We start from the raw sequence: 16,804 nt of genomic DNA, 5'->3' as shown, positions 1-16,804 counted from the left end.
ACTATTGCAAACAAGGCCCACAAAGGAGGGGTCTGGGGAAGGTCAGCTCTGACCCTGGTGGCAGCTCAATGCACACAGTGTAATATCATACCGATTGTTTTGACTGTCCAGAGAAAAAACAGAAATAAAGTTCTTATGCTTGTCTTATGTATAGTTGAAGGAAATACAATTGTGCTGCTCAAGCAAGTAGACTCCAGACACCATTTGTAGAGCCCTTTGAAATCAGTTTTTTTGTGCCTGTTTTCGGTTTTACTTTTTATAGATTTAGTTTTGAAATTAAATCAAATGTCCAATCAAAACATTTACTCAGGACTTAGGTTACTATGCTTTTACATACATTTTATCTGTCTAGGTCCGGGGTATTTAATTAAAATTCAATAAGGTCCAGTTGGAGTAAATTTCCTCAAACAGAGGTCCATAATGTCTAAATTGCATTATGATTCAGTGCCATATACAGTATATTAAAGTAGCCCAGTATGTATCAATGCCTGTATGTAGTCAACAACTGGCTGTCAAATCAAATAAGGAAAGTACAATTCAGGGGCTCTATCTGTGGTTATTGAAACCACTTGTTTCAGCTCTATTCCACTCTTTGTTAACATCTCCTTTATGGCCAGGTAGATGTCCTCTCCTGCACTGGTCTGAAGGGGTGTAACACCTACCAAGTCTTCACAGAACTCTTTCTTCTCCTTGTTGAAGAACCTTTCATACACTAAAATCTGAGCATTGTCACACACATCAGTGGACTCATCTACAGCTAAGCCTACACATGGTGCCTTATTAATTGCTTCATCCAGCTGTGCTAGCACATCCTGGGTTAATATTTCACTTTTCTTTGTGACTGACGATGCGGGCATAGGTATTTGCTTGATTTTTTCACAAAACTCCATCAGTAAACATTTGTTAGCACGTTATTGGGCAGTGAATGAATGTGTTAGGATTATGGTTGATTGATCAAATTGGGCTCTTAAATCATTTATTTTCTGTGCCCTCAGTTGGGACTTGAGTGGGTATATTTGCTCGAAAGATTTGTGCTTCGTCTCGTAGTGGTGCTTCACATTGCCGCTTTTAATAATCGAGTCTTAGTTCAAAACAAGTATGTCTCATATGTTCTGACCGTGGGAAGAATAACCATATAGTCTGTCCATTCTTGATGAAAAGCTCAGTTTTCAGTGTCTTCTTTTCTCTTTTTAGAGCACACCATGTGAAATTACTTTTCTCTTAATTATTTCTCTGACTACTGTCTTGTCTCGCCTATCCACTGAGTGTTTATCTTACTCACTGACTCGAGTCGCAATTGACCCCTCCGCGACCACTCCCCCAAAACAGTAACTGATCAATCATAGCATAGCAACGGTTACTAAGCTCGGGACCTCAGTCAAGCGAGTCATTTTGATGAATGGAAGTCTATGAGAGAGACGTCTGCTCGAGAAGAGAAAATGAAACGTTGCGCTTATGGAGTGTGTAATTCTGACAGCCAATATCAGAAGGCTGGAGGGAGGGGTACAATTTTATCCCTTCCCGAAACCCAAGACCCAGAGAGAGAAATGCCTGCTGTGGATCAAACAATGTGGAGGACCCCCCCATCAGCTGAATGTCAGCAACATAAACAGAAGCACCTACGTTTTTTCCAAGGTAAGAAGCTATGTCGCTAAAATCTGCCCACTGCATCGAAAACGTGAGAAAACCCTTGGTTAAAATACGATTCAGTTTTACCACCTTACATGTTTGCGTAGCGGCGACTGTGTAGATAATAGAACACATAAATATAGCTGGAATGAACCTGTTAGCCTTAGCATGTGTCTGTCTACAAACACGGCATGTAATGTCGTGGTTGTAGCCTTCATAAGCATATTGCAGACCCTTTTGCCTGCTTCGGATCTGAGATCTTGCCGTTTTTCCAAAAATTGCTTGTGATTTCTTTGGGTAGAGCTGAAATGGACACAGTTGAAAACATGTTGCCACGCCATTCATACCAATGCTGAGAACCTGGGAAACGTGAATGCTTGACTGATATAGCAACCGTTGCTAAGGGGGGCGGAGTTTGCGGAAGGGTCAATTCTTATCGGAATGCATAGATTTGATTGGCTGAATAGCATCACGTGAAACTATTCACAACAAATGCAATTGTTCTGTGAGTTTCCTGGGCGTCTAAACCAGTGACAGTTTAAATAGAAACGCTCCATCAAAATTGTATAATTCTCAGTAATTTATCGTTCAATTTATAGGTCCGGGTCCAGATAGGATAGCGTCTGGGTCCGGACACGAGCCGCCTATTAGTAACCTCGGGTCTAGGTGATAGACCTATGTGATAATGGGGTAGGGAGTGTAGGGTAGCAATTCTGGAATCACCCTGAAGACTACAAATACAGTTTAATTGACTACAATTGCATTTTTTCATTCTATAATATTAAATTGAAAAACATATCTGGGGATATTACCTTCCGGTTATAAGACTTGTCCTAAGTCAAGAAGCCACTTGTTATGATAGTCTACATTACCTCGTTTCCACCGGGGCCGGCCCGGAGCCGGAGCCGGGCCGGTGCCCAATCTGGCACCAGTTCTTGTGTTTCCCCCGGGGCCGGGCTGGTGCCGGAGCTGAAAATTGGGCACCGGCCCGGCTCCCTGGAGAAGCTGGGGCCAGATCGGGCACCAACTAAGTCACAGAGGTGGGCGGAGTTAACCCACCAGAAACAGAAATTTACCCCGCCATTTTTTTTTTAGCCATCAACCAAGATGATGAGTGAAAACGATAAAAACATACATGGAAAATCGATCCAGTAGTGGACCATGGATTAAATAAATACCTCGATAGCAATTTATCCATCAACAGAAATGCAAGACAAAATTGAAAAGTCAGTAAGGAAAGCTAAAATATATGAGGTAATACGAGGAGAGTCTGAGATAACAGGGTTCAAAAGGACAACAGACCTAATAACAAACACATTAAAACTAATAAAGAAAGCTTTCATCCATCAAAATGTGTTGGTTTGTCTGTCTTGAATACATTAAGTCTTTCAATCTGGTCTGTTGTTTTTGTGTGATATTACACTTGAAATTAGTAGTTGAGTAAGCAAGTTCTTGTAGCAGCTAGCTAACTAGCACTCGCTGCTAGCTGTCGTGGGGTACTACTACAGTTGTTATGCTAATCAACTAACTCCCATCATGAGCTGCATTGCCTGCTCGTAGAAAACCCGTAATTGCATCATTAACTGAGACCGTGATGTAGTGCTGGTTTTGTTTTGTGTGTACTGTAGAAGACGTGCCACTTGAAAACGAATACAAAAAATAGCTCTTGACTAAGCAAGTTCGTGTAGTAGCTAGCTAACTAGCACTAGCTAATGTAAGGTACTGCTAAGGTTGTTATGGCAACTGGTTAGTATATCAGTGTAGAAGCTAGTCAACTCCGGTCATGAACTGCATTGCCACTCGTCTGATCTACGTGAGAAAATATAGTAACCACAGTGGCCAAGTAAACAGAACTTTAACTTTAAGTCGTATGGTACTACATGGTATTAAAAAGTTAAATATAATAAAAGTTTTTTTTATCTAAATGAATTTGTCTTCTCGCTGGAAGAAGACTACTCATGAATAACTCACAACTGTTACCATAAGAGCATGTCATAACATTCCATGACGTTTAATTTTGGTGCTGGAACCGGCTCCGGCGGTGGAAACGCAGGCCGGTGCTGAAAGGAACCAGCTCCGGCTCCGGCACCGGCTCCGGCTCCAGCACCGGGCCGGCCCCGGTGGAAACGAGGTACATGTGTATTGTAAGTTGTACGTATGTATATACCTCTGGATGTTGCTTTGTTGCCAGGCTAGTTGTGTGTAGCACTGGTTGAGCTGGTGCATGATGAGGGGCACCTGAGGAGAAGCCATGTTTCCTGGTAACACGTTACATGGCCCAGTCATCAGTGTCTGCAGCATGTAGGACAGAGTCTGATACCACACACACACACACACACACACACACACACGAGACAAAGGGAAAGACACAGTGTTCACAACATTTTGACAAAGTTACCAGGCATATGCATCAGATGCGCTGGCAAGTACTTATTTACATATTTGCAGGCCATCACAACGATGAACATATTTAAAGCAAGAAACACAATAACAAAACGAAAAAATTAATTCTGAAAAATAGCCCAATTTCCAATAAGGGATCTGTTTTTCCCCCAGAGAAAGGCATAGACAGACAGATAGTAACTAAGAACAACGTGAAAGAACACTACTGCTCCTCCCCCCACCTGTTGGTCTTGCAGCAGCGTCTGGCACATGCTGGTGCTGAAGTCCAGCTGCTTCTGCAGCTGGCTGACCTGCTCCTGCCAGTAGCGCGTGCCCTCGGAGAAGGAGAGGTCCGCAGCCCACCGCAGGTTCTCTTGCCTCCTTCCCCCGCTGGTGCCCTCGACCTGCTGGTGCTGCTGCTCCTGTTGTTGCTGCTGCCGCTCCTGTTGCTGCTGCTGCTGATGCCGCTCCTGCTGTTGCTGCTGCTGATGCCGCTGCTTGGATTGGCTCCGCCCGGCAACCTCCCCTGAATAACCCCCAGAGCCCTTCAGACTGAGTGGGACACACCGACAGAGAGAAAGAAACAGGACAATTGGTCTCAGAGTGGCTAATAAAAAAGGAAGAATTATTATGCCTCATTTAAGACTCCAGGTATGAGCACATTTTGATTAAAATGTTAAACCTTACAGACCTATTCTTGCTCTTCTTGCTGTTGTAGGACTGCTGCTTCCTGGGGTAAACATGCAGATCATCACTGTAGCTGGACTCCTCCCTCGACTCCTCTTCCTCCTCTTCCTCAGCGTCGACCTCTGAGGCATAGCTTTCCTCTTCGTCATCTAGCCTGCATGGTGTGGACCCTCCCCATGTAGCCATGGTCCTGAACAGAGGAAGAAACAGCAGAGATGGCGAGAAGGAGAGCCAGAGAGAGTGCAAGAGTGAGAAAGAGAGAGAGAGAGATAGAGGTCAGGATTAGGGGTGACCCATATGCAGTACAGAAGGCACAAATCCTGCCACACATCTTATTATCTCACTAAATCCTCTTTGAGCAATGAGAAATTGATGACTGAATCTACTAGAGACCAAGTTAAACAAGCGGTTCACAAAAAACACAACTCTGGAAACTTTACATTATTCAGTTTGTTCCCTTAGCAAGTAACCTGTATAAATGTCCCTAATCCCCTACAGGCTGAATCACCCCTACACCTTTATGCACTTCAGTCTTCTGCTGTCTCGTTGTACATGACACAGTGTCCAACAAAAAGGAATACAATCACTGATGGTATAACATCGATAACGGGACTCATCATGACGTCAATATACATAATCTTCTCAGATTTAGTTGATTAATTTGTTGACATGATTCTAGACATTACTCTCCCTCCCTTTTGCCACCATCTCTCTGAACAAATTACATTCTCAGCTGCCCTGCTCCAGCAATTAGTCCCCTCACCCTCCTACCTCTTTGCATCCATCTACCAGATTCTGCCATCTCTCTTTTTCTCAATGCGAGTAGAGTCTGCATTCCTCCCTCCTCCTCCTCTTCTTCTTACTCCGCCCATCCCCACCCCCGCTCCTCACTGCCCTCACCTTTCGTCTCTGCTGATGGAGTGTGGAAGGTGTGCGTTGACTGCGGGGTCGCCGTTGACACTGCGCCTCTGCTGTTCGGCCATCAGGCTCTCCAGGTGCTTCCTGCGTTGGCGCAGCTCCTCGCGCATGATCTGGTGCCGCCGCATCTCTGTCCACAGCTGGACGGGAAAGACCGGTCACAAACAGATAGAGACCAATCAGAGAGATCGGTCTCAGCACAAAGTACAGGTAGGCCCAATTACAACCAGAGATCACCAACATCAAAGGTTTAGTGTCAGCATGGAGCACGGAAGAGTCCAATCAGAGAAATTAGTCCAATCACAAGCTTTAGCACAGAGAGCCAATCACAGTGCGGCTGCAGAACACATCAAAGACAGAACTGATTTCTTAACCTCCACAGCTCCACCCACCCCATCCCTCTACACCTCTCTAATGAAGGAAGTGGCCCACTTCTGACGAGTCACAGGAGCCACAGTAAAGGAGGGGTGGAGAGGACTCACTACTCCGCTCTGAAATGTGGGTTATGTCCTTTATTCAGCCATGTAAGATGACACTGGAATTATTGACGCCTCAATACCTGACCTGGGCCACAACCATTCTCAATGCGTTCACTACATGAGAAGAATCTGACGGGGGTCTGGTGTGACCGTGAGGATTGACAGAATAGAGTTGGTGTTTTACTATTCATCACTAACACACTCTGACTGACACACACACACACACACACACACACACACACACACACACACACCTCGTTGTCAGGGACGGAGGCTGAGGCAGCTTCAGTGGAGGGCTTGAGGACGGCTGAGGTGGCTGAAGCAGAGGGGTCACAGCCTGGGGTGGAGGCCGCAACAGGGATCTTCTTCAGAGCCGGCCCGCTTACAGAGCTGGACACAGATGACTGAAGACAGACAGGCACAAACAAACATCATTCCAACTATGTTCACCATGCAACACAAACATCTAGGCGTTGAGGCCTTGGCGTCTGGACAGTGTCTAGACAAAGTTCCCTGTTCAAGCTGAACTAAAAAAACTAAAAAAATTGCCTTATAATTATGTGATTGTTGGTATAAAAGAGAAGGAGGACAAGCAAAAGAAATGCTGGCGGGTGAAATATGGAGGGTGTCAAATAAAAAGCCTTCAGTAGAGAATGTAGAAACCACCGTCACAGTGGTTGTACACAGCTACATCCCCAATATGTGTTTACTCGTTAACAGCCACTTATGACCCCCCCCAGAGCAGGTATCCCATGAAGTACACGTTTTCGGCAACGTGTATAAGACAGAGGCAGAGACACACAGACACACGAAATATTAATGTGTTTACTTGTTTTTGGGAACTATAGATTCTGGATTGTGTATGGGAGCATACAGTGGGGAAAATAAGTATTTGAACCCCTGCCGACTTCGCAAGTTTGGCCACTTGCAAAGAAATGTGTGATCTAGAATTTTAATGGTAGGTGTATTTTAACAGTGAGAAACAGAATATCAACAAAAAAAAAATCCAGAAAACTGCATTTTATAAGATTTATGACTTTATTTGCATTTGATGTAAGTATTTGAACCCCCAAGCAAACAGCAAGAATTCTGGCTCCCAATGGCCAGTTATGTGCCCAAAAAGCACACAGATTAGTCCTCATTAGGTCTAACAAGGTATACTTGATCTCAACTGGTGACCTGTATAAAAGAAACCTGTCCAAAGAATCATACTTCACACCTTCAACCTCACCACCATGGGCAAGACCAAAGAGCTGTCCAAGGACGTCAGAGATAAGATTGTAGACCTGCACAAGGCTGGAATGGGCTACAAAACCACCGGCAAGCAGCTTGGTGAGAAGCAGATAACTATTGGTGCGATTATTCATAAATGGAAGCAACACCAAACAACTGTCACCTGCTCTAGGTCTGGGGCTCCATGCAAGATATCCCCTCGTGCGGAATCAGTGATCATTCCAAAGGTGCAGAATAACCCCAGAACTACACAGGGGGAGCTTGTGATTGATCTCAAGGCAGCTGGGACCAGAGTCACCAAGAAAACCATTGGCAACACACCACGCCGTAATTTTTTGAAGTACTGCAGCACTCGCAAGGTCCCCCTGCTCATGGAAGCGCATGTACAGGGCCATCTGAAGTTTACCATTGCACACTTGAATGATTCTAGGGAGGATTGGGAGACAGAATGGTCAGATGATACCAAAATCAAGCTCTTTGGCATCAACTCCACTTGCCGTGTTTGACAGGGGGGGGGGGGGGGGGGGATGCTGAATATGACCCCAAGAGTACATCATACCCACCATCAAGCATGGAGGTGGAAACATTATGCTTTGGGGCTGTTTCTCTGCCAAGGGTACAGAACGACTCCACCGCATCAAGGGGACTATGGATGGGGCCATGTAACGTGGAATATTGGGCTTGAACCTCATTCCCTCCCATTGAAAACACAACCTTTAAGATTTGGAGAGGATCTGGAAAGAGGAGTGGACCAAAATCCTTCCTGAGATGTTTGTAAACCTGGTGACCAACTACAAGAAACGTCTGATGTCTGTGCTTGCCAATAAGGGTTATTCCACCAAGTACTAAGTCATTTTTGTCAGTCAGTTTTGGGGGTTCAAATACTTATTTTTTGCATCAAATGCAAACTAGAATGCGTTTCGTGAACGAACTGCGAGAGTGTGCTTGCTCTGTTGCGGCCATGACCGAGAGAACAAGTGCCTTGGAATTGGGGCAGGTGTCAGCTCTCCAGCTCTCCCTGCTGGATGAGCATGCACAAATGAGTATGCACAAATGAGTATGCATGAGTGAGTATGCATGAGTGAGTATGCATGAGTGAGTATGCATGAGTGAGTATGCACGAGTGAGTATGCACGAGTGAGTATGCACGAGTGAGTATGCACGAGTGAGTATGCACGAGTGAGTATGCACGAGTGAGTACGCATGAGTGAGTACGCATGAGTGAGTACGCATGAGTGAGTAAACATGAGTGAGTATGCATGAGTAAGTATGCATGAGTAAGTATGCATGAGTGAGTATGCACGAGTGAGTATGCACGAGTGAGTATGCATGAGTGAGTAGAGCCCTGGTATGGAAGGTGTCTCTTAATATTCCTAGTTATACAGTTGAATGGAGAGGGACAGAGAGAGAAGAGGAACCGTGCGCAGGTGTCAGTGAGAGTTGTCAGTGAATCACAGGTGCAAGCCAGTTTAATGAGCCTATTATGATGTCATAATGCCTCAAAGTTCTGCCTTCGGGCAAGCACACTAATAAAGTCATTAATGTTATAAAAAGCATTTTTCTGGATTTTTTTGTTGATATTCTGTTTCTCACTGAAAATATACACCTACCATTACAATTATAGATCACACATTTCTTTGCAAGTGGCCAAACTGAAATCGCAAGGGGTTCAAATACTTATTTTCCCCACTGTATGTGCTTTAATGTAATTTGTATGTTCGAGCCAGTGTGCATTAAGTGTGCAACGATACCAGAGCTGGGTGGTATCTACTGACTTTTCATGATCTATTGATACATTTTCAAACGAGATATAGGGTGAGAATATGCTCATATTGATATCGTTTGATGATCTATTGATACATTTTCAAACGAGATATAGGGTGAGAATATGCTCATATTGATATCGTTTGATGTTGGTTTACATTCTTCCGTAAAGCCGTGCCAGTGTTTGTGTCTCCTATCGCAAACTCTCTGTGCAACCCCGACCCACTCTCCCTCTGCATCTGCCACGTACCTCTAGACCCCATAGCGGCCAGCGGCGAAAGTTCTATATTTAACTATAACTAAATGTCATATCATTTAAAAGATGTGCACGTTATCAACTTCTAACAGTCAATTTTTTGTTAAATCTTAGATATTAGTATCCCATTTCAAAATTCCCTTGGTTTTATTAAAACACCCAGGAATCAGCACCAGTGTTATAGAATTTTACTGGGATCTAAAGGATTAAGCATGAAAGGAAAACCTGTAATTATAGCTGTATTTTTATGAGTCTGTTTTTGTTGCCATCATCAGAGATAGGCCTTATTAATTTAATATAATGTATTGTTATTTAATACAAATTAATATACATTTTACATTAATTTTCATGTATAGGTTTTGCAGTTGTATAACAGTGTTTGCATTTTATTTTGATCAGCCTGTTTTAAAAAAACATTTAACCCATTTCCTAGAAAATATTGATGCACACAAACACACACATTATATACATTTATCGTTTTTCAGCCTAAGATATCGCCCAGCCCTAAACGATACACAAATTTTACAATTCAATATTGTTTGATACAGAAGCCTCTTGATTCAATAAAGTTTCAATACACAAAATTACTAATTTTCATGACTTTCCACTTTCATTTACATGTTTTGCAGCAGTATTATTACACTCCTAGTTTGTGTGAGTGTGTGTGTGTGTTTGTACACGCCTGAATGCGGTGTTAACCTACTTGCAGGTCTGGGCATGCCCGCTGAAGGTCCTGGATCTTGCCCTGGATGTCCATGAGCCGCTGGCGTTCCTCCTGGAGCTGCTTCAGCTCCTGCTGCTGCTGCTTCAGCTTCTCCTCGTACAGCTTCTCACTGAGAACCAACACAAAAGCACATCAAACACACACACACACACACACACACACAAACCAAGAACTGACAGAAATGCCATACACCCACCTTTCCATCCACACACACACACACACGTAAATACCAGCACATAAACACACACCTCTCAAAGGCCAAGCACAAAATCTCATACATAATCTGGACTTTACTTCTGCTTATTACTACTGTGAAGGGATTTGCATACCGGGCCTTGTCAGGGAGGCACAGCTCTCTCTTGGCTTTGGGGGCAGGAGCCCTGGTGTTGTTAGGCTGCTGGTGGAGTCCCTCATCCTCATTGCCGGTGGTGCCATCCGTATCATCACTCTGCAGACCAAAACAATAACGTGTCAAGGACAGTCAAATTAGAGCATAAAGTAGAAAATAATATACTTCTCAAAATACCATTGATGTTTTTCACGATAAGCAAATAATGTAAAAAAAACCTAATGAGCAACAGAAGTATCTAAATTTGTGTTGAAAAACAATGGCTACAAATATCACCGCAAACATCAAGATGAATGAAATAATAAAAACAAACACTGTTCCTTAGCAACACACATATCCAACACACAGACCTGCACCATGGCAACTAGCTCCTGGAGCTGGCGCAACTTCTGTTTGGCGGTCTGGAGGCGATGGACCTTCTGTGCGAACTCTGCGTCTTCGTCTACTACACCCGCACTGCTCCTCCGACTGGACCCTGAGCCGGCACTGTCCCTGCGCCCCCGCCGTGCGCCATCTTCCTCCAGAGTCTCATCCTCGTCATCATGGTCATCCCTCACGCCATTGAACTGACGGTCTCTGTTATATTGGCATTCTGAGGGGCAAGTGGAGGGAGGGGATTGGTAGATAAATCTAATCTGGTTACAAATCAATTAATTGAGGGAATGTTCTACATCAGTGCATGTAATGATTGCAGTGTATGTTATGACTTATTCTGTGGAATTTGCTTCACAGACAATCAATGCAACAATGGAGTTTGCTTGCAAGAGAAGCCCATAATAGATCATTCACAGATTCCTGGGCGTGTTTGTGTGTTTATTTGGAACACACACACACAAACTAACAAACACGTGAGGACAGCAACAGCAGAAACTCCCCTTAAGAAGTGTGTGAAATAAATAAAATATCAGGTTTAGGCTGCAGGGTTTACCGATAACAGAGGGGATGTTGAGGCTCCGGAGGTTGGTGGCAGAGCGGTTGTTGATCTCACAGTCGATGTTCAGACGAACCTCTCTGTTGTTGCTACCACTTGCTCCAAGGGCAACCCGGCCATTAGTCACGCTGTTCATATCCATCCAGTTACCAGCGTGACGAGGGTTTCTAAGCAGCAGATTCAAACAGATCAAAAGAACCCTTAACAAAAGCAGAACATCGAGCTTGTGTTTGTGTGTATTCGATATTTAGCCCAGTGTGTGTGTGTGTGTGTGTGTGTGTGTGTGTGTGTGTGTGTGTGTGTCTAGGTATGAGTCTGCTACCTGATGGTTGTGATGGGCTCTCTATTCTCCTGCTCAGAATCAAATATTGCCTCAAAAAGTGAGCCATCAGTTTCCTCATCGTCGTCGTCGTCATCATCCTTGACATTCTCGTTGACAGCATCCACCATCATGTCTGATGTTTGCTCATAGTACTGGACCAGCTCCCGCAGCTCATTCAGGCGCTTGTGCACCTCCTTCAGCTTCCTGTCAGACACAACAGAAGAGACGTCTGAGACACACTCAGAGAAAAGACAGCACTTTACAAGTCACCGAGTGCCGGTCAGTCAAGTGGTAGGCGGCTCATGTGTAACACAGGTGTTGCAACGTGATGGCTCAGGTGAGACGGTGCAACTGTACCGTAGTTTGTCAGCAGGGTGGCTGGTGTCCTGCAGGTAAGAGTCCTGCTGTGCTGCACGGACTCCGTTGGCCTCCCGGCCAAGGACAGAGGGACGCTCGGACGACACACCTGCTCCTAAAGCCCGCTGGGATGAGAGAGATGCTCCCCGACCTGAGGCAAAAACAAACATACAGGCAGTGAGTGCTGGGAAACGACAACCACAAGCAAGAATGTCTTGTTAAAGCAAAAACGGCAAGTATGGATGTACAGTATGACTCACATAAAACCCCCAAAAAAGAAAATACTTTTTTTAGCCGTCCTAGCAAATCATACGAAATAGTTAAAATAATTATAATTGTTTCATTTTGTCCTGACCAGGCAGATGGGAGATCAAATTCTGTGTCTCCAAAAACACTCAGATGCTTTTTCTCCACATACTACTTCCATTCAAGGAAAAACCTACAACATTCTACTTCAACATCCAACATTTATTTTTATATATAGTTTTTTCAGTTTTATTATATATATAAACTCTGAGGACTTATTGTGATATTATAATATTATGTAACTAGGTTAAGGTCATGAATCATGATACAGTGAGTCCGAGATAGCAGCGCTTCTCACAGGAGCTGTTGTTGAGCGTCTGGTCTCTGAGGGAGTGCAGCTCCTGCAGGATCTTGTCCATCGTCTCCTTCTTATCCTGCAGCTCCTGTAGCTTGCTGAGCTTGGTGCTGGCAGCCGAGGCCCCAGGCCAACAGGGGGAGAGGGGGTCCGGGGGCTGCGAGAGGGACTGCTGGGGCAGCCTGGAGCGGCACACCTCCCTGGAGAGGGACAGGCTCTCAGCCTGACGCCGGTTATCAGGCACTGCCTTGGCCTGCAGAAGGAAAAGAAGTCACTGTTAAAGAGACACAGTGCAACCGTTTGTGCACTTTCTGTTTTTACCACTACTGGTATCATCTTCAAACTCATTTTTATGGTTGATTTAGAATGTGAGTGACTGGTACAAGCCAAACAATGAAAATTAACGCAGTCATTAAGTGGAACAGCATAGCACAAATCACGGTCATCTGGTAAAACAACTTTCAGCATAAGGACTATGCCAGTGGAGAACATCTCACATCATTTCAGATAAAGTTCACCCTGTGGCGCCACAACGCAGGAACACCATCACCATGATATTTTAAATGCATCAACCTAAGAATACTTGCATCATGGACTCTGTGCTTGGTGTGAAATTAGTTCATTGCACTGCTGCCGCAAGGCAGAAAACTATGTCAAGTTGCCTAGTTTGTATGTGAGTAGCTGTATGTCCGTGGGTTACCTGTGAGTCATGGAGCTGGTTGTGGAAACGCTGGATGAGGTCGTTCAGCTCATCGTTGAGCTCAGAGGTGATGCTGATGCCAGACACACTGCCTGTGGTCTCAGTCACCACTGACACAGACCACACAAACAAAACATGTTTTATACACAGAGCAAAGCCCATCTTAAAATGACATGAGAACATCATTAGGATTATCAGTATCCACTCATCCTTTCTTGCAGGCCATTTATCCATCCCTCTAACCATTCTGTTTTGACCCGTCTTGTGTACCCTAATCTATACACAACTGCACAGTCAGTCAACCTGTCTATTCCTCCCATCTCAGTACCTATGCTTTTCTCCACCTTATCTTAAGTAACTGCTGTACAATATCCTTTACAACAACTGCATCTGTTGATCATTCTACTAAACCATCAGCCTCCCATTCTCTCACTACTCCTCCGTCATCTAGGACCTGCACAGCTACAGGGCTGATTAGCAGGGGTAAAAGCAAAAAAAAATCCTGAGCCTGAACTCTTGTGTGTGGGTGAGTGTGACAGGGGGTGTCGTCCTGTATTGTGGACACATTTGCAGGGTCAAACAAACAAACAAACAAAATAACATTTAGAAATGAATGATTGCAGATTATGGTGGGACTTTTTAAACTGCAATACCAAGAAAGGGCAGCAATAGTACTCCACCTCACTACAATATTGTACTAACACATGTAGCATTCATGATTTCTTTTGATATCAAGTTTTGCTGCTAAGTTTTGTCCTTGGAAGATTTGAAGATGACCTACAATCACAAGGTGACATGTTATAAGGGTATGTGAAATTCAGTCTGTGGAAGATTTGATTTGCAAGCATTTAATTGAGGATGTATGAAAAAGGACAGCGATTCACTTTTTAAATCGTTAAAGTGTGCAACAGTGAACTGTATATAATATTGTAGTTTTATATTGCAACATTTCTATAATTACTTTGTTCAAAAGAAATAATTGTCAATTAAATACTACATCTTTAAATTCTAGCGTAAGTGCTGAGGCATTGCCTATATTAATGTTCCTGCCTGGCAAGTGTTGCGTTTTACTGCGTTCTCATCTTCATAAAAAAAAACGAACGAGGACACTGTCCATGCTCTTGTTGGTAGCTTCGTCGACATTTCATTTTTAGCTTTTCCGAAATACGTCTTTTAAACTCTGGTGTTATGCCGTACATGTTAGCTGGCATGCTGATTGGATATTGAAGGTTTAGTCAAAGCAATTCTGTCTTCAGCAATTTTTTGGCATAAATTCACCAGGGGATGGGCGAGCCTGAAAGACAGATCGTGCTCTTCGATGAACGTGCACACGCATATTTTCAGGTCACAATCACGGTCAGTTATTGATGCCGGTACATCAGCTGTGGTTGTTGCTCCCGGTAAAAGCATTGTGTGTTGGAGAGCGCTAACAGCTGCTCTATGAGTGGGGTCTGACTCATGACGTAGAATCACTTTTTACCCCCCTAGTTGCAGTAGCTTTCTTGAGCACAAATTGCAGAAGCAAGCACCTGCTTCTCTTGATTTCTTACACCGGCTACCAAAAGGCTTACTGTCCTTCCCTAGCTCTTCTATCCATGGCCAGCACCATTTATTTTTCAATCCTTTATTTACTAGGAGGGCATCTTCCCCAGGATTCATGAACTTACTCTGCTTTGGTGTGACAGTATCTCTACTCGGGCATCTACGTAGCATAGGCAGAGTGATGGAGAAAGTCAGTGGTGAAAGCACATTTGCCCAAGACCCGCCCCAATCTACTTCTGATTGGCCAATTCTGTTATTTTGAGAGCGTGAGAGTTGTGCTCTTTTCATGTCATTGGCAGATGTACTCATAACCCTAGATGATAGAGAAGTTTTTTTTTTTTTTTTTTTTCAACCAAACTAGTCTGGGAAGTCCCGCCCCTCTTCTTCCAGCCAATTTGATTTTGCCTCTGAAGTGGGTCTGGCAAACTTTGGATAGCAGTTCATTTCAACATTTCCAGAATCTCTGGAAGCAATCACAAACTGGCTTTTGGCTACCTGGCGCGCCATTGGCGGATTTAAAATAACCACGTCTACGTAACAAAAGCGAAAGCAAAGAGAAAAGAACAGCAAAACTATATACTGCTCTCGCGGCTGTCTTGGATGATTTCAAAGGCAAGTTTTCTTTGAAAATAGAACAGAAACCTGGTCTGGAACAATTCATACAGAAAAAGATGTGTTTGCTTTATTACCGATCGTTGTATAGTATCGTTGGTCTGATTGGTTAAAGGCGTGTCCAATTACGTGACTGAAGTGGACCTCCATTTAGTACTTCGCCAGACTAACTGAGCAAATGAAATGCAGTGAAGGGGCAGGGAATTCCCAGACAACAACCAAACACCACAAGCCGGAAATCCGGACCGGTGGCAGAATACTTTAATCCATGTGATAAGTCAGTCAGTCTATTCCTTTCTGCTAACCTGGTCTCTTGCCTGTATTGCAGGCTTGTTGTATAGTCAGTCAACCATTTAGCCCCCTTTCCCCCTCCCATCACCACTGTCCACCATTGATTTCATCCCTTTTCCAGTTAGTAAATGCAACTCAATCAATCCCTCCATCCATTCATCCATCGCTCCATCCATCCCCCTCCTTGCTCCTCACCGGTCTCATCCATGACCTGCATGGCCTGCTCTGCAGTGTGCTGCATGGCCAGCAGCGCCGCCTGTCTGCCCTGGAGCGCCCTCAGCTGCTCCTGCTGTTCCAGCATCTTCTTCAGCAGGTCATGCTGCTTGCGCAGGTTCTCCAGTTCCTCCTCCTGTTCCCCGCGCACACCTCGACCCTGGCCAAAACACACACACACATATTTTAAATGGGGTACTTAGCAATTTCAAAAATTGGTTTGTAAATGAGTGATTTGTTGCAGAACATGGGCTCTAATCTATATGTGGAGCCCCCCTATAGTAATTGCAGGGCTAATAACCCATGTTTCTCCATAATGGGAAAAGGTAGCGATTTCAACACCATCACAGGCAACATCTGGCATGGGGGGCCCAGAAGTTTTCAGTCATGGCAAGCTTTCAGATGCCCTTGACAGAAACAGAACATTTACATCAGAGTTGTTTTAATTGAAATAAGGAGCATAATAAATATTATAAAACACCATCAAATATACAGTTAAGAGACTATATAAGAGAAAATAAAGGGGTTTCTTTCTGCTTGACTTCTTTCACTATATGTTTGTGGAGCTTTTTCCATACGCTGTAATATGTTGCTTTAAAAAGGTATTTTTTGCTGCTAATTTCAGGTTCACTGATAGGTTCTAAATTATTCTTCATAACCAATACGGCCATGCAGCCAGGAAAAAAAAAAAAACCTGACGGGTAGAGTTAGTGGTGCACAGACAGGACAAACTCTTCACGAAGAATGCATCGATGCAGACTCACTGTTGGATAAAATCACTGGTTTATAACCCACCTCCACTCCCTGCTAATTG

At 44.1% G+C, this 16,804-nt stretch overlaps 1 protein-coding gene across 3 annotated transcripts in view; it reads right to left on the bottom strand.

The window, feature by feature from the left end:
• pcm1 (pericentriolar material 1) overlaps window positions 1–16,804 on the bottom strand; it is a 51,519-nt gene that overhangs the window by 16,415 nt on the left and 18,300 nt on the right. For all 3 annotated transcript variants that reach the window (XM_080837082.1, XM_080837084.1, XM_080837083.1), the window contains exons 6-19: window positions 15,973–16,150; window positions 13,333–13,442; window positions 12,636–12,885; window positions 12,032–12,182; window positions 11,675–11,878; window positions 11,350–11,519; window positions 10,772–11,013; window positions 10,402–10,520; window positions 10,052–10,181; window positions 6,350–6,499; window positions 5,599–5,756; window positions 4,703–4,888; window positions 4,254–4,563; window positions 3,797–3,942 (exon numbers count right to left, since the gene is read on the bottom strand). In XM_080837082.1, coding sequence (XP_080693208.1) covers window positions 3,797–3,942; window positions 4,254–4,563; window positions 4,703–4,888; window positions 5,599–5,756; window positions 6,350–6,499; window positions 10,052–10,181; window positions 10,402–10,520; window positions 10,772–11,013; window positions 11,350–11,519; window positions 11,675–11,878; window positions 12,032–12,182; window positions 12,636–12,885; window positions 13,333–13,442; window positions 15,973–16,150 — 2,504 coding nt within the window. The remainder of the gene's footprint in view (window positions 1–3,796; window positions 3,943–4,253; window positions 4,564–4,702; window positions 4,889–5,598; window positions 5,757–6,349; window positions 6,500–10,051; window positions 10,182–10,401; window positions 10,521–10,771; window positions 11,014–11,349; window positions 11,520–11,674; window positions 11,879–12,031; window positions 12,183–12,635; window positions 12,886–13,332; window positions 13,443–15,972; window positions 16,151–16,804) is intronic.

This window comes from Sprattus sprattus (assembly GCF_963457725.1).
Source record: "Sprattus sprattus genome assembly, chromosome: 4".
NCBI classification, from domain to species: Eukaryota; Metazoa; Chordata; class Actinopteri; order Clupeiformes; family Clupeidae; genus Sprattus; species Sprattus sprattus.
This window is presented reverse-complemented; position numbering and strand designations above follow the sequence as displayed.